The 24,383-nt window shown below is 43.0% G+C and overlaps 1 protein-coding gene across 3 annotated transcripts in view; it reads left to right on the top strand.

The window, feature by feature from the left end:
- PFKFB1 (6-phosphofructo-2-kinase/fructose-2,6-biphosphatase 1) overlaps positions 1–24,383 on the top strand; it is a 141,004-nt gene that overhangs the window by 32,489 nt on the left and 84,132 nt on the right. The window contains exon 1 of one of the 3 annotated variants that reach the window (XM_082263670.1): positions 16,557–16,842. The exons of 1 other annotated variant lie outside the window; for it this stretch is intronic. In XM_082263670.1, the coding sequence (XP_082119796.1) occupies positions 16,689–16,842 (154 nt within the window). In that variant the 5' untranslated portion in view covers positions 16,557–16,688. Of the gene's footprint in view, positions 1–16,556; positions 16,843–24,383 lie in introns of those variants that run through there. One more of the 3 variants, XM_082263669.1, reaches the window with a different exon arrangement.

Here is a 24,383-nt window from a genome sequence, read left to right as displayed (position 1 = left end):
ACAAAATGATCCTTGCACCAGACCCAGTATTCCTACAAAAAGTCTGTTCAACTTTGCACAGAACTCAGAAGGTGGTTATTCCCTTCCTTTCCAAATTCAATGGATAGCAGGAAAAGTCACTACAAACTAGACGTAAGGAAGATCCTGATGGCTTACCTTGAGAGGTAAGGATTGGTGAAAAATGACCACACTATTCTCCATGCAGGATTCAACAAAGGAAAGCCTGCCTCTAAAAAGTATGATAGCCAGATGGACAAAGCTTGCTATTCAGACAGCCTACCAAGCTCTAAATCTTGCCCTGCCAAGCAGAGTCACCGCCCACTCGACCAGAGATTGGTCATCAACCGCTGAAAGAGCCAGAGCAGATCTGCAGGGCGGTGACATGGTTGAGCATCAATACCTTTGCAAGGCATTACTGCATTGACCAGCTGCCCAGTCAGGACCAGACATTTGGTCACAAGGTGCTCCAGACTTTATTCCCTCCCTAGTAAGTAGTGCTTGGTACATCCTCTCAGATGCTGCACTGGAAGACTATTAGAGAAAACTGAGTTAGGTACCTGGCAACTCTTCTTCTTTCTTCTTTCTTCTTTCTTCTTTCTTCCTTTTTTTTTTTTTTTTTTTTTTTTTTCCAGGGCAGCACTCGTTCCCGACCTAAACCATAGAAAGGGTTTTGCAGACTCATAAGCTACTGAGGGTTTCTTCTGTGCTTTGATATTACTGGGGCAGTAGGTAGGACTGACGTTTTTATAGTGGACTATTGTGTTTTCTGTTTCAGGTGGGGGGAACCTATTAGATGCTGCCCTGGAAGTCTTCAGAAAAAGTTACCAGGTACTTGACTCCATTTTTCTCAAACAGCAAAATGCCCGAAAACAATTTTTTTTCCGCTGGCGAAATTTCCACAATATCAGACCTAAAACGTACAGCAGTTGTATGAAATACCAACGTGGGTCAAAGTGACAGGATTCTGTACATTGCTACAAACAAAGTTCAAAGTCAATGCTCAAATACAGAATAAACAAATAAAATTGTAACCTCTTGGAGAGGATACAGGAGCATTCAAAGGTGGTGATTGCCTGGTGTCAACCCTACGAGTTCTGTAAAAAAATTTTGGAACTGGGGAAATTCTGGGGTAAATACCTGGAATGAACAGTGAATGGAAAAAATTGATACCAGAGAATTTGGGGTGCATGGATAATTGGCAAAGTGGGGGGGGGGGCAGGTAACTCCACTATCTCTCAGATTAATCTTGTACTCAAACCTTTATAAAGCTTCTGGTGTACTTTAGGTATTTGTTGCATGGTGACAAGTATAAGACACCAGGGTTGGCACGAAAAAAGTATAGAGCTGGTACTCACAAATGCTTAGGACAGCTTCACACTTGCCAGCTTCCTCCCAGACATAATTCAGCGAGGGAGGCAATCCTTCTCCAGACCAGATTTCGTAAGGGGAGGTGCTACAGCCAGCTCCTCAGCAAGCTTGATTCAGGTTCTCAGCCTTGCTACTGCTGAGACCTCAGAACAGCTACAGTCCACAGGGTGCCTAAGGCGGCAGCAGCCCCAGAGGCTTTGGAACACTTGATCCAGACTATCACCTCCCCAGCTACCACCTGGGCACTTCTCTCAGGGATTGGCTGGGGCATTATATAGTCTGGTTATTTGCCTCTCCCATCCCCAAATTCTGGAAACTTCTTCCAGAAGCAGTCGGAGCCAGAGCAAACAATCACCGCTCTCGACTACAGAAGAGCAAAGACACATTTGCCTAACCACCTTCGCTGGTAGAGTGCTAAATGGGATGTGTTTGTATTTGGAGGAGCATTTAAATTCTTCCCAATAGCACTATTTTTTTGTTTTGGTCAGAAATCTAGTCTCCGAGGACTGCTGTAAGGTCTGTCTTCTCCTGGATATCCTTCACTGTGTCAACCATTGGGGTTGATTTACTAAAACTGGAGAGTGCAAAATCTGCTGCAGCTGTGCATAGAAACAATCCGCTTCCAGGTTTCATTTTCAAAGCTTAATTGTACAAGCCGAAGTTAGAATCTGATGTGCTATAATGCACACCTGCACCAAACTTTGTGTTCTCCAGTTTTAGTAAATGAGCCACAGTGTCTTACTGTCATGGGTTTGGGCTTTTCCAGGAACTTGCAATTCAATCCCTGGTCGCTTTCATAGGTGAATCGACATGGATTTCTTGTATCTTCCTCCGGACTTGGGCGTAAGGTGATTGTAAAGTCTTGTTTTAAAAAAAGTGATACTTGCCTACTCTGTGCAGTTGGTTTTGCACAGGGCAACTTAGATCCTGCTATTCTCGGGTCCCTCTTTGCTGCTCCTAGCCCCTCCCTCCTGTTGAGGGCCCCCAGAGTCAGCAGCTTGCTATGGGAGCACCCGAGCCAAGTTGCAGACGTAGCTGTGGTTCGGCCCCGCCCCCTCTCCTGATTGGCTAACTTTGACAGCTGTGGCCAATGGCACTGCTGCTTTGTCTGAGTCCTGGATGGCCGAGACTCGTGGACAGAGATGGGGCTCAAGTAAGTATTATGGGGAGCTGGGGCAGCTGCTGCACACAAGACTTTTTTAACTTAATGCATAGAATGCATTAAGATAAAACGTATTCCTTAACAACTCCTTTAAGAAATAAAGCGGCTGGTTTATCAAACAGAGAAACTGTAATTTGCTGGATTATCACCAGAATTGAAAAATTGTAATGCATAGGATATGTAATCCCAGAAAATGTGTAAGAAGGATCCAATATACACTATATTACCAAAAGTATTGGGGCACATGAACTTTAATGACATCCTCAGTCTTAGCCCGTAGGGTTCAATATTGAGTTGGCTCACCCTTTGCAGCTATGACAGCTTCAACTCTTCTGGGAAGACTGTCCACAAGGTTTAGAAGTCTGTCTATGGTCCGCCATCTTGTCACATCTGGATATTTTAAAGGATACACCTCCTCTAAAAACACATACAAACTCAGTATGTACGCAGATGATATGCTACTATTCATTACCCAACCCATCACTTCCTTACCAAATTTACTTAAAACATTACTACAATTCTCATCTCTATCAGAATTATCAGTTAACATTTCAAACTCTATTAGAATTCCTGTAAATATACCCGCATCACAATTCAGTACCCCAAGACTTTTTTTTTTTTTTTTTTTTGTGGTCCATGGATTTCATACCTAGGAATCCGCCTTTCCCCAGACATTACATTTTTCTTTTCTCCAAAAACGATATTCCATTACTGTTAAAATGAAGAACCCTCAATTCATGGAAACCCTACCATATCTCCTTTTTTAGGTAGGATAACTGCAATAAAAACGGCAATACTCCAAAAATTATATCGATTTTTTTAGAGCAATGCCCATCACAGTAAATTAAAATGTACATAACCAACTTTCAAAAATATATTAACAAGTTTGTATGAGCAGAAGCTCACCCTTGCTTTTCTAAAACCGTATTGTATACACCACAACAAAGAGGAGGCTTGGGCCTGTGTTACAATGCCAACATAGGCCACTTTGAGGAAGTATGGCAGGATTGACTATTTTATAAGGGTCCTTTCTCATGGAACGATCCGATCAGATCCGCCTATCAGTTTTTCAGGCAGACCTGATCGGATGCTCCATGCATCCCTATGGGCAGCGGATGTCAGCGGAGACCTCTCCGCTGACACCCGCTGCTATCCGCTTCCGATCCTTTCCGTGAAATCCGGACGGATGGAAACCCTATTTTCCATCTGTCCAGCAGATCAGATGAGAACGGACAGGAGGACCGGTCCGTTCTCATCCGATTCCCCCATAGAGGACAGCGGGGATCTGACGCCTCCGTCTCTGCACACAGATGGATCGATCCCCCGCTGAGCAGAACAGACTCCATTGGTGGATACGGGCTGTGTGAAAAGAACCTTAGAAATCTCTTGGTAATTGTTACAGATGGAGACCTTTTTCAGGCAAAAAAAATGCCTTGTTTATTCTGATCTTTAAGTGTGAGCCATAGGTTTCTCCCTTTATTTTATTTTTTAGGGAATCATGGGTGGTCTCGTGATTGAGTGCCCACTAGGAATTGGTGTGAGAGGGACAGGGTTTGGCGTATTACTCCAGTGGAGGAACATTTGGGAATTTTTATTGGATCACATGAGGATTTGAACCCCTAACCCTTCCAATGAAGTGCATGTATGGCATCACACCAATCCTGCCAGCGAATTATGAAATGAAGGGGCAAAAAAAAACCCAGGCAACCTAATGAATACACCTAATCATGTTTTTAGGCAATTTCAACTTTGTTAAATACTGTAGAAGGATGGATAGAGCGAGATTATGTATATAGTGTGTGTGTGTTTGTGTTTATATATGTTGGGCTACAGTGGTGGAGAGTCATAGCCCCTGACAGGGGTTGTGTTCCATTGGGGAGATTTCTCTGCTTCCCGCCCCATAGCCAAAACAGGAAGTGACAGGGAATCCCTGATTGTTGGAAAAACTATTCTCCCGTCAGAAGATTTTCTCTATTCCTGTTTGACAACCCAGATTTAGGATTTTTACTAAACACCAATAAAAACCTGGCGGGTGTTCTAAAATGTTGCCTTAACGTTATACAAGGTGTAGATAAATATCTACCTATACAGTATCTCACAAACGTGAGTACACCCCTCCACATTTTTGTAAATCTTTTTATAGCTTTTCATGTGATAACACTGAAGAAATTACACTTTACATTGTAGCAAAGTAGTGAGTGTACAGCTTGTATAACAGTGTAAATTTGCTGTCCCCTCAAAATAACTCAACACACAGACATTAATGTCTATACCGCTGTACCGCTGGTAACAAAAGTGAGTACACCCCTAAGTGGCAATGTCCAAATTGGGCCCAATTAGCCATTTTACCTCCCCTGTGTCATGTGACTAGTTAGTGTTACAAGGTCTCAGGTGTGAATGGGGAGCAAGTGTGTTAAATTTGGTGTTATCGCGCTCTCGCTCATATTGGTCACTGGAAGTTCAACATGGCACCTCGGGGCAAATAACTCTGAGGATCTGTAAAAAAGAATTGTTGCTCTACATAAAGATGGCCTAGGCTTTAACAGATTGCCAAGACCCTGAAACTGAGCTGCAGCACGGTGGCCAAGACCATACAACGGGTTTAACAGAACAGGTTCCACTCAGAGCAGGCCTCGCCATGGTCAAAAAGAATTGAGTATACCTGCTCAGCGTCATATCCAGAGGTTGTCTTTGGGAAATGGGACGTATGAGTGCTACAGAGGTTGAAGGGGATGGGGGGGTCAGCCTGTCAGTACTCAGACCATACACCACACACTGCATTAATTTGGTCTGCATGGCTGTCTTCCCATAAGGAAGCTTTAGGGTTGGGTCCATTGGATCCAGGCAGAACTTTTGAGAGGGGCAGCAAATTGATGCCCAAGATTTTATTTACTTTTTTACAGTAGCTGTTGTCAGTTTGCGGCTCGTTACGGGCAGCATTTCCCCATCTCATACTGCCGCTTGTAGTGTGCGCAATGACGTTGGATATTCAGACAAACAAAATAAAATAATACTGGAGTTTGTGGTTGAAATTGAACATAATAGTATGCCATATAATTGTGCATGTAGACAAGGTGCTGTTGCTGATAAATTTAATCTTAATTATCATGATATAAAATAAAATTGTGTGGGCCTTTTTTGGTGGAAGTGATTTTTGTTTTTTGGAGGGGCAGCATTTAATTTTTGGACCCAGGCAGCACAATGTCTTGGGCCAGCCCTGGGAACCCTCTGCTAAAGATGATGCACAAAAAAGCCCACAAACAGTTTGCTGAAAACAAGCAAACTAAAGACATGGATTACTGGAACCGTGTCCTGTGGTCTGAGACCAAGATAAATGTATTTGGTTCAGATGGTGTCAAGTCAAGCGTGTGTGGCGGCAACCAGGTGAGGCGTACAAAGACCAGTGTCTTACCTACAGTCAAACATGGTGGTGAGAGTGTCATGGTCTGGGGCTGCATGACTGCTGCTGGCACTAGGGAGCTACAGTTTGAGAAAGCCATGAATGCCAACATGTACTTTGACCTACTGAAGCAGAGCATGATCCCTTCCCTTTGGAGACTGGGCCGCAATGCAGTATTCCAACAGAACGACCCCCAAACACACCTCCAAGAAGACCACTGCCTTGCTAAAGAAGGTAAAGGTTATGGACTGGCCAAGCATGTCTCCAGACTTAAACCCTATTGAGCATTTGTGGGGCATCCTCAAATGGCATGTGGAGGAGCGCAAGGTCTTTAACATCCACCAGCTCTGTGGTGTTGTCATGGAGGTGAAGAGGACTCCAGTGGCAACCTGTAAAGCTCTGAACTCCATGCCCAAGAGGGTTAAGCCAGTGCTGGAAAATAATGGTGGACACGCAAAATGGATACTTTGGGCCCAATTTGAACAATTTCCATTAGGGGTGTACTCCATTTTGTTGCGGTTTAGACATTAATGGCTGCGTTATTTTGAAGGGGACAGCAAATTTACACTGTTATACAAGCTGTACACTCACTACTTTACATTATAGCAAAGTGTCATTTCTTCAGTGTTGTCAGATGAAAAGATATAAAGTATTTTACAAAAATGTGAGGGGTGTACTCACTCTTGTGTGATACTGTATGTAATGAAGTACATATAGTATAGCGAGATGAATCTAAAAATTATGAAAAAAACAAAATGGGTACATTCGTTTTTTTTTTTCATTATTTAAAGATTTATCTGGCTATGCTATATGCACTTGCCGTATATAATGGTGGATGGTGCCATACCAAGTGCAGATTGAGATTTGTATTAGTGGATATTTGGGGGGTGAGCTGCTGTCTTTAGATATTTCTCTATTTGGAGCACTATAGTTAATGTTTGGGGGATGTGAATTAGCGCAGGAAGTAGATCATTTTATTTGCCTTGGTTATACTTTACTCTAAAATGGCCAAGCTGAGGAATGCAACCAATCCTAAAATGCTGGCAGAATGTTGCCAAGATTGGTATTTGTTTGCCATGAAGTATATAGTGGAAGTATTTGTTTGCCTTGTATATAGTGGAAACTGCCTGAAAATGGCTGTGGCCCGCACTGGTGGTTTATGTTGAAGGGTATTAAACCCCAAATGCAGTGGGCTTTTTTGATGCTTTGACTTGTTTCTGAGATGCTTATGATTTGAGCAGTTAACCACTTTACCACCGGAGGATTTTGCTGTCTTCCGTCCAGGCCACTTTTTGCGATTCGGCGCTGTGCGAATTCAACTGACAATTGCGCGGTCGTGCGACGCCGTACCCAAACGAAATTTACGTCCTTTTTTTCCCACAAACAGAGCTTTCTTTTGGTGGTATTTGATCACCTGTGCGATTTTTACTTTTTGCGCTATAAACAAAAAAAAGAGCGTTTATTTTGAAAAAATAACAATATTTTTAACATTTTTTTTATATGAAATTCCCCCAAAAAAGATGTAAAAACAAATTTTTTAAAAAATTTTTGGCCAATTTGTTTTCTGCTACCTATGTTTGGTAAAAAAAAATCGCAATAAGCGTATTTTGGTTTGCGCAAAAGTTATTGCGTTTACTAACAAAGGGAAAGATTTCTGTCATTTTTGGTGTTTTTTTTTTTAACGCGTAATGGCGGCGATCTGCGATTTTTTTTTTTTTTTTTTTTTTTTGTGGGACTGCGACATTGCGGCGGACAGATCGGACCCTTGACTGACATTTTTTACACTTTTGGGGGTACCAGTGACATTACTGCAGTAATCAGTGCTATATATATGCACTGTTACTGTAAAAATGACACTGGCAGGGAAGGGGTTAATTTTATTGGAGAGGGAGGGGTTAATGTATGCCTGGTGCTTACTGACGTGTAGGGGGGGAGGTGACTGAGTGAGTCATGGACAGATCGGATGTCCAGCTATGCTGAACAGTCCGATCTGTCACTCCCTGTCACTATGGAGATCCGTCCGCTTGTGTTTACACAGGCGGGCGGATCTCCACAGTAGATCCCCGGCGATCGGGGCAGAGCAGCGGCGATCGCCGCTGCTCCTCCCCTGGCCCGACTCCCGCTGTGAATGAAAACAGCGGGAGCGAGCCTCCGGCGGCGCGCAAGCGCCGCCCAGAAGGGGGAGTGTCTGACGACGTTAATACTACGTCGTCAGACGATAACGAGCCACTCTGCCGCAGTAGTATTACTGTAAGCAGTGGTTAAGGACCACCGGAGCTGGACTCTGTTCTGTTATGTGTATTAGAAATGCAAATTTCAGTCCTGATCAAAGCCGTGTTCTTAGGATGCATACGACCCTAAATGAGTACAACGTCCAGGTGCTGCAGATTTCAGCTTTTTCTATATTGATGGGTTGTGGCCTACATGGCTAGACACTGCACATGTGTTTTTTGGGCACCCAAAAATGCTGGGATTTGATGCACATAGGCAAAATGGCATGAGGCCTTGGCATAAGCTTGTGCATTAACCTGCAGTCTCATGGGATACCCAACTGCATCCCAGGAGGTCTTGGGGTACATCTGCTGTGTCATGGGCTGGCTGTTTTTTACTTGTTCTTGCAGCCGGCCCCCTGAAGATGTGGTGCATGCATGTTACATAGTTAGTGAGGTTGAAAATACATCAGTCTATCCAGTTCATCTTGTGTATATACAGCTACAATAAAAAGTATGTGAACCCTTTGGAATGATATGGATTACTGCACAAATTGGTCATAAAATGTGATCTAATCATCATCTAAGTCACAACAATAGACAATCAGTCTGCTTAACTAATAACACAGAATGAAATGTTGCCATGTTTTTATTTAACACACCATGTAAACATTCACAGTGCAGGTGGAAAGTATGTGAACCCTTGGATTTAATAACTTGTTGAACCTCCTTTTTGGCAGCAATAACTTCACCCATACGTTTCCTGTAGTTGCAGATCAGACGTGCACAACGGTCAGGAGTAATTCTTGACCATTCCTCTTTACAGAAATGTTTCAGTTCAGCAATATTCTTGGGATGTCTGATGTGAATCGCTTTCTTGAGGCCATGCCACAGCATCTCAATCGGGTTGAGGTCAGGACTCTGGTTGGGCCACTTCAGAAGGTGTATTTTCTTCTGTTTAAGCCATTCTGTTGTTGATTTACTTCTATGCTTTGGTTCATTGTCCTGTTGCAACACCCATCTTCTGTTGAGCTTCAGCTGGTAGACAAATGGCCTTAAGTTCTCCTGCAAAATGTCTTGATAAACTTGGGAATTCATTTTTCCTTCGAAGATAGCAATCCGTCCAGGCCCTGACGCAGCAAAGCAGCCCCAAACCATGATGCCCCCACCACCATACTTCACAGTTGGGATGAGGTTTTGATGATGGTGTGCTGTGCCACTTTTTCGCCACATAGTGGAGTGTTTCTTCCAAACAACTAAACTTTGGTTTCATCTTTCCACAGAATATTTTGCCAGTACTGCTGTGGAACATCCAGGTGCTCTTGTGCAAACTGTAAACGTGCAGCAATGTTTTGTTTGGACAGCAGTGGCTTCCTCTGTGGTATCCTCCCATGAAATCCATTCTTTAGTGTTTTACGTATTGAAGATTCAATAACGGGGATGTTAGCATTTGCCAGTGACTTGTAAGTCTTTAGCTGACACTCTAGGATTCTTCTTCACCTCATTGAGCAGTCTGCGCTGTGCTCTTGCACTCATCTTTACAGGACGGCCACTCCTAGGGAGAGCTTTATGCAAGTCAACCATTTTTTAATCGTAGGTCTTCTGAGAGCTCTTTTGTACGAGGCATCATTCACATCAGGCAATGCTTCTTGTGAAAAGCAAATCCAGAACTGGTGTGTTTTATAGGGCAGGGCAGCTGTAACCAACACCTCCAATCTCATCTCATTGATTGGACTCCAGTTGGCTGACATCCCACTCCAATTAGCTCTTGGAGATGTAGTCTAGGGTTTCACCTACTTTTTCCACCTGCACTGTGAATGTTTACATGGTGTGTTCAATAAAAACATGGCAACATTTCATTCTTTGTGTTAGTTTAATCAGACTGTGATTGTCTATTGTGACTTGGATGATGATCAGATCACATTTTATGACCAATTTGTGCAGAAATACATATCATTCCAAAGGGTTCACATACTTTTTTTTGCAGCTGTATCTGTGTGTGTTTTTGATGTTAACCGTACATTGTATACCCCTGTATGTTGTGGTCTTTAAGGTGCCCGTCTAATAGTTTTTGATGCTCCCCGCTGATACCACTGCTTGTGGAAGAGAATTCCACATCCCCCCCCCCTGCTCTTGACAGTAAAGAACCCCTTGCGTGTTTTAAGGTTAAACCGGTTCTCCTCTAGTTTGTGAGTGGCCACGTGTCTTATTGTATTCCCTTTCTCTGAAAAGTTTGTTCCTTATGCTCGGGTTACCAGTACAATATTTGTACATTGATCTCATATTCCCTCTCAAGAGTCTCTTCTCCAGAGAGAATAAGTTCAATGCTTGTAGTCTTTCCTCATAGCTGAGATCTTTCATTCCCCTAATTATTTTTGTCACCCTTCTCTGGACTCTCTGAAGTTCCGGCTCCAGCACATCCTTTCTGAGGACCGGTGCCCAGAACTGGACGGCCTACTCCAGGTGTGGCCGGACCAGAGTCTTATAAAGTGGGAGAATAATCTCTTTATCTCTGGAGTGAATCCCCTTTTTTATACATCCCAGTATTCTGTTGGCTTTGCTTGCAGCGGCTTGGCATTGAATGGCACTGCCAAGCCTGTTGTCCACTAGGACCCCCAGGTCCTTTTCCTTCGATTCACCCAGAGGTTCCCCCCCCCCTAGTGAGTAGCTTGCGTTCGTATTTCTGACGCCCAAGTGCATTACCTTATGTTTTTCAACATTAAACCTCATCTGCCATGTAGTTGCCCACCCCATTATTTAGTTCAGATCCGCTTGTAAGGTTTCCACATCCTGCATAGAAGTTATTGCCCTGCTTAGTTTAGTATCATCCGCATATACCGAGATTGTGCCAGATATCCCCTCCTCTAGATCATTTATGAATAAATTAAACCGGATTATTCCCAGGACAGAACCTTGGGACTCCACTTTCCAAACCCGCCCAATCTGAGTACTCCCCAATAATCACCACCCTCTGGACTCTCCCTTGAGCCAGTTCTCAATCCAGGTACTCACCCTATGGTCCATACCTATGAACCTGCGTTTGTGGGGAACTGTGTCAAATGCCTTTGCAAAGTCCAGATGCACCACATCCACAGGCCTTCCTTTATCTAGATGGCAACTCACTTCATTGTAGGTTAAGATTGGTCTGGCAAGAATGATTTTCAATGAAACCATGCTGATTACTACTAATACCATTTTCATTACGAAGTCTTGTATGTGGTCCCTTAACATCCCCTCCAAAATCTTGCAGACTAAAGATGTTAGGCTGACTGGCCTATAGTTACCCGGGATATATCTCGGCCATTTTTTTAAAATATTGGTACCACATTGGCTTTTTTCAGCTGGCACCATTCCCGTCTGCAGACTATCTGTAAAGATCAAGAATAATGGTGTAGCACTATCCCAGCAGGGATTGCAGATGACTGGGTTCCCCACTCCTGCAGCGCCAGACAACAAGCACTTTCCACACTTCAGACACAAGGAACAGTCTTTGAGCTTGGTTTTTATTTTAGTAGCCTAAATAACTTGGATGGAAAATAGTAATTCTGGGATGTCCAGCTTGATTGCAACAGAACAGTGACAACTTCCTCCCTATGTAGACGCTCCAGAACGGTCTTCCTGAACAGTCTCTGCTAATCAGGATGCACAAGCCCTTCAAGGACTAGGAACTCTGTCCCTTGAAATACAGTACAAAGTGTTGTAGGCTGCATACTGGGGTATCCCCAACTCCACTGTAGACACTGATCCTTGTTCTACTGACTGCAGGAACTATTAGCCCATCTGGCTGCTTTTTCACCAGCCCACTTGGCGGCTCCAAAAATCTCCCTGGGAAAGGAAAGATTAGGAACAACGTTGTCTTACAGAAATGCTTGCTACATGTGGCAGTCTCTCCCTCTTGTGTATCCTTGGGTGTACTGATGTACTATAACCAAAAACTTATCAGCGCAAAAAAATATAATTGACTTGTGATGGTGTTCATGGTCACTGGAATTGAAGGACAGATGGGTGACGGTTTGAATTGCTTCATGTTTGTCAGCAAGGTCTCTGACCAGGAAGTACAACTCCTAATATGGTCATTTCAGGAAGTTCAATGACTGTCTAAAAATCTTGCTTTCGTCTGAGGTGGCTTTCCATTCACCTATTGTCGGATGTGCTAAAAAAACTCACCTGCTGTCTGCTAAGGGATGTATTGAAACTCAGAGTAATGTGTATTGAGGGCTCGTTGGGGAACCATTGTTCTGTGTCTGGCTATTGTGTACATTGATTGCCCCCCTGGGGGCTTCTGTCTCCTTGCACATGGCAGTCCTTCTGGTCAAGCTATCTCACCAATCACTGCTGACTCATTTTCAATTCCTCATTTGCATGGCTAAGGAGGACCAGAAGGGGAACTGCAGGTACTTTACAATTGACCAATAGGAAAGCGGTTGTTGGGGGCGGGATGTTCCAAATTCTGTATAAAAGTGTGCTGTGTTCTTCCAATAAATTGTCTTCCTGTTTGAACTTGCATACAGCCTTGCCTGGTGTTTGTTCTAATGGATTCCGAACGGCACATAGCTGTAGTTCGGATCCCGGAGCCTTGGTTGACCGAACCATCAGACGTTGCGATCTGCAAGCTGACTCACTAGAAACGGAGTGTCGGGAGAGCGGAAGCGAGCGAGCAAGGGTCTCGTCACATGACTAATGTGATTGTAATGAAATGTGCAATAATCAAACAATCAATATAAAGACTGGCAGCATACACTTAATGTGCATACACCCCACAAAAGAAGCTCAATAAACCAAAAATAGTGATGCCAGTCAAGTGCACAAATGGTGACTAACAAACTCCAAAAGTCTGTGTCCATAAATGAGCCAACATCCAAATGTCCATATAAATCAATCAGAAAAGTAGATCCACTCCCATGTGTCCAAGAGAATAATCTTGTGCAAAACTTAATTAGGTGCTTCTGTGAACAGTGCAATCCCACCACCAGGTGAATTGGTCTCTCACCTCCACTATGCACCCAATGCTGGGTCAGTACCAGCGTTAGTAAAACACAGAGATCTTCAGATCACATAGGCTATGGGAAGCCTGTCTCCTCCAGAGGGATTACCATCGATTGACATATAAAGGGAACAAAGGAAAAAATCTAGTGCTCTCTGTATTGCTGCAACAAACTGCTTTATTGAATAGGAAGAATATTACTCACAAGGGTGGCGCTTCCAAAGCGCATAGCAGTCAGCATAAAACGTATACAGGAAGAGACGGCTTCCAGCACGCAGGTTCCGCCCCCTATATGCGTGACGTCGGCGCCCAAACTTAGGCGATGACTTCTTCAGTAGGGGTGGAGACGGCTAGGTGTGCTGCGCCTTAAGTGGCCGAGCTGATCCACAAAAACAGAAGCTGATTTGGATCTCTAGCTTGCTACCCACCCTGAACCTTCCATGCGGTTCGGGACCCCGGAATAAGGAAATCCACATTGATTCCTTGGTGCCACATAACTGACAGTTTATATATTGGATGGAACAAATTAAAATGCATCTGTCGCATCCTAAATTGCAAGAGACTGTGTACTGGTGCTCATCTCTTCCTGGCATATACCAATATTATACTGCTAAATCATAATAAACATTAATTCATACACTTTCATTAAAATACATAAATACATCAACAAATTAAAAACGCATTAAATCCATAAAGTGCATGTTTTTAAAATATAAAAACTAGCCAAATCCGTATAGCCACAAGCAGAAACGGTAAGGTAATTTCATTTGAGTACAATAATGTTTTTATTAATATTGATGTTTTTATACAATAATAATAATAATAATTATCTGTATTTTTATCTGATGCGTTTTTCTGGTTTTACTCAAATTAAATGACCTTACTGTTATCTCTCGATCTCGATCTCTCGATATCTCGATCTCTCGATTTGGCTCACTGACTGGCAGCCATGGGAGCCAATGGCTGGGGAGAGTTTAACTAAGACCACATGAACTAGCACTAAACAGGAGGGGAGGACAGAGATGCCGAAATCGCATTACTGAACAAGTTGCAGTAGCCCAAAAGCACCACTAGATGTTGGCATACTGAAAAAAAATAGCCTCATGCAGTTTAATGCAATACAAGAAATTGGGGCTAGAGCAGGGGGGAGCGCTACAACTTCCCCAGACCTGCAGCCTTTTGGCACACTATAATCAGTGAATACATTTCATTGAGTGCCAAGCTCTGACCAAATATTATAGATTGAGTTGTTTTTGTAAATAGCTGGCACCAGAAAATCTGGGCCAAATGTCATCTGAATCTGACCTAAATGGGAGAGCGGGGGGTTAGGAACTTGTGTCCACAGTGGAGATTAGCACATTGTAAATAGCTGCCTGGTTTACACAGCAGATTAATACTAAGCGTTTCCGATCATTTTTTAATTTGCAGTTCTGTGATCGCTCGCTGAGCCAAATCCGTTTTGGCAACAACTGCATGTCTGCTCTGAGGACCCAGTAATGCGTGATGATCTCAATGTATATAGCAGTCTGTTCCTCTAAGGCCAGTCAAATACTCGGAGTGCAGATCTACCGATTCTTATCGCTGGTCTTCCTTTTTTTTTTTTTTTTCTGGATTGAATGAAAATGGAAAGATTCGATGTTTCTGGGAAATTCATGTCCCTTTCAGACCAATCGTGGCTTTTTGGATCAACTGATGCTGAAAATCATCCCTTTATTGCGTGCCTTTAACCCTTTGGCTGACAGTTTTTTTTTTTTTTTGTTTTTTTTTGCACACGTTTAATTAGTTAAAACCCCCAAACATATATATATATATATATATATATATATATATATATATATATATATATATATATATATATATATATATATTATATAATTTTTTTTTTTTGAAAGCAGAGACCCTGGAGAATAATAATCTTATTCATAATATCATCTAATCATCATATTCATATAATATCCATCATAATAGATTATGATGGATATTCTGTTTTTGATTGATCTATTAATAAGAATAAAAATATAATTATTAATTTATGAAAGAGATAACGTTTCGTTCTAGTATAAAAACAATTATCAATCGGCATACAAACTGATAGTAATTTATCATGATATTGTGAATATATTGTAGTGTTTTTTTTTTTTTTTTTTTTATGGTAACTGTTCAAAATTAAATACATATATTCATAATAAAAATATATCCGCTCCCCCCCCCCCTCCCCTCAGGTTACCATTCGGCCCGTAGCAATCTTTATGGTTCCTGGGAGGATGGAAGCAATGTCTTGACTTTTGTTCCAGTTCTGGCAGATGTAAACACTTTATTTTTTTTTATCCTGCTTTCCAGGGTACAGGAGAGATCTGGGGTCTTATAGACCCCAGATGTCTCCATAAAGAGGACAGGTCATGCCTTATTTCTATCACAAGGCATGTTTACATTTCTTGTGATAGAGATGAAAGTGACTTTAAAAATTGTATTTTTATACTGGCCATTTATTTTATTTTTTTAAGCAGCCTTGCTCCCTCCCCCACACATGTAGGTCACACCCACATATGTGAACGGTGATCGCACCAGTAAGAATAATTCTAGCGCTCTAGACTGGCAACCTGTAAATGTGTTTGTCACCTATGGAGATTTTATATTACCGTAGTTTGTCGCCATTCCTCGAGCGTGTGCAGTTTTGAAGCATGTTTGGTATTTACTTGGCATAACCTCTTTATATTTTGGGCATGTATTGTTTTTCGCATGAAAATCTAATAAATTGTTTGTTCATTTTTTCCCCCAAAAACTTGTTTTAAAAATTGCTGCGGAAATTACTATGTGACATAAATTGCAATAAGAGAGAGAGAATCTAGGTTTGTTTTGACATGTAGATGAGATGTCACAATTGGCCTGGGTGGGAATTATTTTTAAAGATGTTCTGGAGTCCCTCCCCCTTTGGCAGCCAACTAGTACAGGGGATCTGGGGGCGTGACTCTCCGTGTTTCCTCCCCCCCCCCCCCCCCCACTTAAAGCCTTCTAGTACAAGAGGAGAGGGGGTGTGGCTCTCCTCCCGCGGACCCTCCACCTCCTGTTACCTCCCCTTGCGGCGCTCCTATTGATCAGGAGGGGTGTGGCTCACCTTCCTGGAGTATCACCGCCCTTTTGGCAGCCATCTAGTAACAACAGAAGGTTATGGGGGTGTGGCTCAGTTTCCCGCGGCACCTCCTATAGCAGCTTCTCTAGTACAGAATAGGAGGGTGTCTCCTCCCGCGATCCCGCCCCTTTCCGGCAGCCTTTTAGTACAGGAGATGAGGGATTTGTCTCACCTTCAGGTCGTCCCTCCCCTCTTCGGTCTTTTGTAGAGTAGAAGGAGATGGGGGTGTGTCTGTCCTCCATCCCGCCCCCTCCTGGAAGCTCTTCCAGTAGAAGATGAGGGGTGTGTCTCACCTTCCTTCAGTTCGGCCCGCCCCCTCTGGCAGCCTCCTGTACGGTGGAAGGAGATCGCGGTCTGTGCACGCTCCGATCCACACACAGGACACGGCCAGGTCAGGTGACACTTCGGGTGACCCCAGGCAAGCACAGCTGGCCATGCACAGTCGGGACACGGACTCCGCTCTGTCAGAGACGGGGAGGATTACGAAGGAGAAGCAGATGGCGGAACGGCTCCGGGAACTGACACAGACCAGACTGCAGAAGATATGGATCCCCCATCAATGTGACCGTCTGCAGCAGAGGAGAGGATGTGAGTGACACCCACCGGGGGGGGGGGCTGCGTGTAATATCAATGTGTATACCACTAAGGAAAAGGGCACACACCATGTAGATTTGTTTGTTTGTTTTACCGGGGGGGGGGGGGGGGGTGGGGGTCTTTGTTATCTAGTGATGAGATTTGGGGGTGCTTGGAGAACTGACAAATGCAGCTCATCTCTGCATATGGAGTAGGCGTTGGCAAGGGTGCAGGGGTCTTGGTGTGGGCGCAGTGCAGGGGTCTTGGTGTGGGCGCTGTGCAGGGGTCTTGGTGTGGGCGCTGTGCAGGGGTCTTGGCGCGGGCGCTGTGCAGGGGTCTTGGCGCGGGCGCTGTGCAGGGGTCTTGGCGCGGGCGCTGTGCAGGGGTATATATATATATATATATATATATATATATATATATATATATATATATATATATATATATATATATATATATATATATATTGTGTGTGTGTGTGTATATATATATATATATATATATATATATATATATATATATATATATATATATATATATATATATATATATATATATATAGTAAAAAAAAAAAAAAAAAAAGTCCATAGTAAGAGGGATGAAGCTCTTCCAAACACCTGTGGAAAGAATGAGTTCAAATACACCACGTGGAAATAAGGCGGACTCTTTACCAACCAGAATTGACCCTCACTGATGGAGAGGTCAATAACAGCAGATTCTGTATGTAAACAGATTCCAGAAGTAGCTGTGATGTGACTAATTCAATCCAATGGGAAGACGATGGCACAAACACCTCCCCGTGCACACATAGACGAATCACCTCAAGTGAAGAACCAGCTGGAGTAGTGTAGTACATCTTAACCAGTAGCCATTTATTAAAAGTATTGTATTTACAAGCAAATGAAAGATAAAAGCATATAACCAATCCAAATTCAAAGAACCGCGGTTTGTCAGCGTGCTTACGTCATGTGTCCCAGTCCCGCCTTGCGCGTTTCGTCACTCAGTGATGTCGTCATTAGTTGCAGCTGTTGGAAAAGCCTTGTATTTCAGGGTATGGTAAGGCATGAGACATCCAGCCTCTGTCACCTAGTAAGTCCTTGGTCCTGTGTAAGCCCCAACTATGGGGTTCATTTACCAAAAATTGACTTAACTTTGCAAGAGTATTTACCTTATCTTGGTGAATGAGGTGAAGTTCTGCTAACTTCCACCAACCGAACATTTGTAGGCATTTTGTTTTCTTGTATGCAAAGTTAAATCACCACCTGCGGTGAAGCAAGTGAAAATTTCCTTCCTTGCAAAGCAATCGCATGAACAGGTAAAAGAGGAAAAGTAGAAAAACTTTACATTTCTAAAAGTATTTTATGTCAGATCTTGCTGCAGGCACAATTTTTTAGTTTTTTTTTTTTTTTTTCAGGTATTTAGTAGAGCTGCACGATTTTGGATAAAATGAGAATTGATTATTTTATTTCCTTTTTTTGCTTGGCATAAAGATTCACAATACTCGGCGTAACATCTTTTTTCCATTAAACAAAAAATTGGGTTAACTTTACGGTTTATTGCTTTTTTTTTTTTTCCCCCCAAAAATTGCTTTTAAAAGACTGTTGCACAAATAGTGTGACCTAAAATATTGCATTATTCACCATTTTATTCTCTACGGTCTCTGCTAAAAGTGTGTATGTATATGTTTGAGGGTTCGAAGTAATTTTCTAGCAAAAACTGATTTTAACTTGTAAGCAACAAGTGTCAGAAAAAGGCTTAGTCTTGAAGAGGTTAAACTGCCCTTACTTGCGGACATTCATTCCTCTGATCTAAAAGAATGAAATGATACATTGTTTGTTACCTTGCAGCCTTGGCAATGTTGCTAATTGTTTGGAGGATTTTGACGGCAGTGAGTGAGTGAACTATTAAATCAAGCAGCTCTAGTACATATTCAAGCTATAGTTATATAATGGATATGGGCTGACAGTGCACGCACTCGGGTTTAATTTGAGAGGATGTACATCCAAATCAGAGGAAGGGTTTAGGAATTGCATCTCTAAGCCCAGGTTCACACTGAGGCTGTTTTTGAAATTGTGCGAGTTTGGCTGAACTCTCATGATTTCACCCGGCAATTCAAAAAGGCCTGGACGTCCACTGAAGACAACAGTGGCGGATCGCAGGATTTGCTCTATGGTAAAAAAAAAAAAAACCCATTTAAAACATCCAGACAAGTAGGACACTCTCCAGGAGTTGGGCATATCATTCTCAAGGTCTACAATCAAAAGACCTCACTAGAGCAAATACAAATGAGCATTCACCACAAGGTGCAAACCATGCGTAAGCCTGACGAATAATAAAGCCAGATTAGACTTTTCCGAAAACTTCTAAAAAAGCCGGACCAGTTCTGGAAAAGCATTCTTTGGGCGGATGAAACTAAAACTCTACCAGAATGACTTGAAGAAAAGAGGGTGGAGAAGGCTTGGAACAGCTCATGATCCAAAGCACACAATGTCGTCTGTAAAACATGGTGGAGGCAGTGTGATGGCATGTGGCCATGCATGGCTTCCAGTTGCACTGGGTCATTGGTGTTTATTGATGAGACCGAAGCAGCTGGATGAATTCTGCAGTGTTTAGAGATGCAGTATACTGTCAGCCCAGTTTCAGCCAAATGCAGCAAAGTTGATTGGACGACGCTTCACAGTACAGACGGACAATGATCCAAAACACACCACAAAAGTAACCCCGGAGCTTTTGAAGGGAAAGTGGAATATTCTGCAATGGCCAAGTCAGTAACCTGATCTCAACCCATTTGAGCATGCATTTTACTAGCTGAAGGCAAAACTAAAGGCAGAAAGACCCACAAAGGGAAGACAACTGCAGTTAGAGTCTGGCAAAGCGCCAGAAAGGAAGAAACAGTCTTTGGTAATGTCCATGGGTTCCAGACTTCAGGCAGTAATTGCCAGTAAATGATTCTCAACAAAATATTAATAATCCTTTTATTTAGCCATGAAGTCCAAGGAATTGTAGACCGTAGAAAGGATTGTATCGAGGGGAAGGGTACAAAAATTTCTGCAGAATTGAAGGTCCCAATGAGCACAGTGGCCTCTATCATCCCATAAATGGAAGAAGCTTGGAACCGCAAGGACTTTCTAGAGCGGGTCGCCTGGCCAAACTGAGCATGGCCAAACTGAGCAATCGGGGGAGAAGGGCCTTAGTCAGGGAGGTGACTAAGAACCCGATGGTCACTCTGACAGAGCTCCATGGTTTCTCTGGAGAGAGGAGAACCTTCCAGAAGATCAACCATCTCTGCAGCCTCAAGCCTGTATGGTAGAGCGGCTAGATGGAAGCCACTTTTCAGTAAAAGGCACTTGACGGCCCACCTGGAATTTGCTAAAAGGCAACTGAAGGACTGACCATGAAAAACAATTCTCTGGTCTGATAAGGGTTTTTTATTTGGCCTGAATGGCAAGCATCATGTCTGGAGGAAACCAGGCACCACTTATCACCTGGCCAATACCATCCCTACAGTGAAGCATGGTGGTGGCAGCATCATGCTGTGGGGATATTTTTTCAGTGGCAGGAACTTGGAAACTAGTCAGGACCGGGGGAAAGATGAACGCAGCAATGTACAGAGAAATCCCTGATAAGCTGCTCCAGAGCGCTCTGGACCTCGGACTGCGGCCAAGGTTCATGTTCCAACAGGACAACGACCCTAAGCACAAAGCCAAGATAACAGTGGCTATGGGACAACTCTATAAATGTCCTTTGAGTTGCCAAGCTAGAGCCCAGACTTTAGTCTAATTTGAACATCTCTGGAGAGATCTGAAAATAGCTGTGCACTGATGCCTCCCATCCAACCCGATGGAGCTTGAGAGGTGCTGCAAAGAAGGGAAAAACTGCCCAAAAATGGGTGTGCCAAGCTTGTAGCAGCATAATCAAGACTTGAGGCTGTAATTGGTGCCAAAGGGGCTTCAACAAAGTATTGAGCAAAGGCTGTGATACTAATGTACTTTAGAATTATTTATTTTTTTTTTTTTTGATAAATTTGCAAAGATTTCAAACCAACTTCTTTCACGTTGTCATTATGGGATATTTTTTGTGGAATTTTGAAGATAATAATGAATTTAATCCATTTTTGCAATAAGGCTGTAACCTAACAAAATGTGGAAAAGTGAAGTGCTGTGAATACTTTCCGGATGCACTGTGTGTAAAATATATATTTATATTTCGCAAAAGTGAGTACACCCCTCCCACATTTTTGTAAGTATTTTATTATCTCTTCATGTGACAGTACTGAAGAAATGAGACTTTGCTACAATGTAAAGTAGTGAGTGTACAGCTTGTATAACAGTGTAAATTTGCTGTCCCCTCCAAAACTCAACACACAGCCATTAATGTCTAAACCGCTGGCAACAAAAGTGAGTACACCCCTATGTTAAAATGTCCAAATTGGGCCCAGTTAGCCATTTTCCCTCCCCAGTGTCATGTGACTCGTTAGTGTTACAAGGTCTCAGGTGTGAATGGGGATTAGGTGTGTTAAATTTGGTGTTATTGCTCACTATGTCATACTAGTCACGAAGTTCAACATGGCAAAGAACTCTCTGAGGATCTTAAAGACTTGTTGCTCTACATAAAGATGGCCTAGGGCTAGGCTATAGATTATTGCCAAAACCCGTAAACTGACCTGCAGCATGGTGGCCAAGACCATGCAGTGGTGTAACAGGACAGGTTCCACTCAGAACAGGCCTCGCCATGGTCGCCCAAAGAAGTTGAGTGCACATGCTCAGCACCATATCCAGAGGTTGTCTTTGGGAATAAGATGTATGAGTGCTGCTAGCATTGCTGCAGAGGTTGAAGGGGTGGGGGGGTGAGCCTGTCAATGCTCAAACCATATGCCGCACACTGCATCAAATTGGTCTGCATGGTTGTTGTCCCAGAAGGAAGCCTCTTCTAGATGACGCACAAGTAAGCCCACAAATAGTTTGCTGAAGAAAAGCAGACCAAGGACATGGATTACTGGAATCATGTCCTGTGATCTGATGAGACCAAGAAAAACTTATTTGGTTCAGATGGTGTCAAGCGTGTGTGGCAGCAACCAGGTGGAGTACAAAGACAAGTGTGTCTTGCCTACAGTCAAGCATGGTGGTGGGAGTGTCATGGTCTGGGGCTGCATGAGTGCTGCCGACACTGGGGAGCTACAGTTGATTGAGGGAACCATGAATGCAAACATGTGATGTGACATATTGAAGCAGAGTATGATCCCCCTCCCTTCGGAGACTGGGCCGCTGGGCAGTATTCCAACATAATGACCCCAAACACACCTCCAAGATGACCACTGCCTTGCTAAAGAAGCTGAGGGTAAAGGTGATGGACTGGCCAAGCATGTCTCCAGATCTAAACCCTATTGAGCATCTGTGGGGCATCCTCAAACAGAAGGCGGAGGAGCGCAAGGTCTCTAACATCCACCAGCTCTGTGATGTCATAATGGGGAGGAGTGGAAGAGGACTCCAGTGGCAACCTGTAAAACTCTGGTGAACTCCATGCCCAAGAGGGTTAAGGCAGTGCTGGAAAACCTTTTTCACTTAGGGGTGTACTTCTTTTTGTTGCCATTGGTTTATACATTAATGGCTATGTTGAGTTATTTTGAGGGGACAGCAAATTTACACTGTTATACAAGCTGTACACTCACTACTTTACATTGTAGCAAAGTGTCATTTCTTCAGTGCTGTCACATAAAGATATAATAAAATATTTACAAAAATGTGAGGGGTGTACTCACTTTTGTGAGATACTGTGTGTATATGTATTATCCCATGTGGAAACTTCACACTGGACCTCATGCAATTTGGATTCTGTGCCTCTCCACTCAGTCTCTGGGATCTTGATTTCCAAATTTAAATTCAAAATTTTTCAGTCAGTAATGATTTGGGGAGCCATATCATCTGCCGGTGTTGGTCCGCTGTGTTTTATGGAGTCCAAATTTAGCGCGGCTCTCTACCAGGAATTTCTAGAACACTTCAAGCTTCCCTCTGCTGACCAGCTTTATGGAGATGCTGATTTCATTTTCCAGCAGGACTTGGCACCTGCCCACACTGCCAAAAGTACCAATACCTGGTTTAATGATCATGGCATCGCTGTGCTTGGCCAGCAAACTCGCCTGACCTAAACCCCATAGAGAATCTGTGGGGTATTGTCAATAAAGCAGATGAGACACCAGACCCAACAATGCAGATGAGCTGAAGGCTGCTATCAAATCAACCTGGGCTTCCAGAACACCTCAGCAGTGCCACAGGTGGATCGCCTCCATGCCACGCCACATTAATGTAGTAATTTCATGCAAAAGGAGCCCCGACCAAATGTGAGTGTATACTGGACTCTGTACATGGACATTTTAGTAAGCCAACATTTCTGTATATGGAAATTTTTTTTTTTTTTTTTTTTTTTTTTTTTTTTTTTTATTGGTATTATGTAATCTCTAATTTTCTGAGATACTGCATTTTGGGTTTTTACTAGCTATAAGCCATAATTCTTAAAGAATTGCTTGAAATGTATCACTGTGTAACACATCTATATAAAATGAGTTTCACTTTTTAAATTGAATTACTGAAAATAACTTTTTGATATTCTAATTTTGAGATGCACCTGTATATTATATATTTTTCCCCAGCTCTTGGGAGTTGTGTCCTACAGTACAGAATTAAAGGAATACAGTACTGAAGGACCTTTTGCTCGCCGACCACCTAAAAATGCTGCTTGTTTTCTAGCTGTAATAAATTTAGCCACTGACCTGGAAGATGTACGCAGTGAGGGGGTCATAGTGAGCCCATCCGCATAATTGTTCTTGGTCAATCACCCAGAAAATATTAAAACCACTGGATTGAACTGATACTCGGACGAATGGTAGTTTCAGAAAGGTCGGAAACTGCAGCCTACCAGTTTCTTTCTGCGCAGGTTCTCCTTGAGGCCCGTTCACTCTGGATTTAATTAACACTTCAGATTGTGTAGTCACCACCAGCACACCCACCTGCTGAGAATGAACTTTGTTGCATGGAGACGGCTGGGTCTGACACTAGGACCCAATCAGGTTTTGTTGACAATAACTGCTAATGCACATGGGTGCTTTTGCCCGTATAGCATAGAAAACGGGTGTATTCTGCAACTGGGAGCCAAAGGTGGAATGTACAGCCTTCTGCCAGAAGCCTGTCAAATAACTGGTTCCTGGCTAGGAACTACCTTCACCGATGCGTTTAATTCTCTTGATCGTAAGCCTGGGTGGTTGAAACGTGTTGGTGATACCTGGGCATCACGTATCGGCTGTTCATTTTCTGTTGGTGCTCATGTACACAAACGTATGCCAGGAACATAGAATTTCCGGAATGTGTGTTTTTTGGTTTAGCAGGCATCTAAAGCAGTATTAGGCCCCATGCACACGGGGCGTTAGAAAAAACGTACGTCAAAGTTAGTTCTGACGCCGGAAAAAGCAGCTGTAAAAACGTGCTTTCAGTAGCTTTTTCCATTGGCGTTATTGCACGTTTTGCCATGTTGCTTTTAGCAGCGTTTTTTTTTCTTCCATTCAA

Source organism: Pelophylax lessonae, assembly GCF_965119305.1.
Source record: "Pelophylax lessonae genome assembly, chromosome: 7".
Taxonomy (NCBI): Eukaryota; Metazoa; Chordata; class Amphibia; order Anura; family Ranidae; genus Pelophylax; species Pelophylax lessonae.
This window is presented reverse-complemented; position numbering and strand designations above follow the sequence as displayed.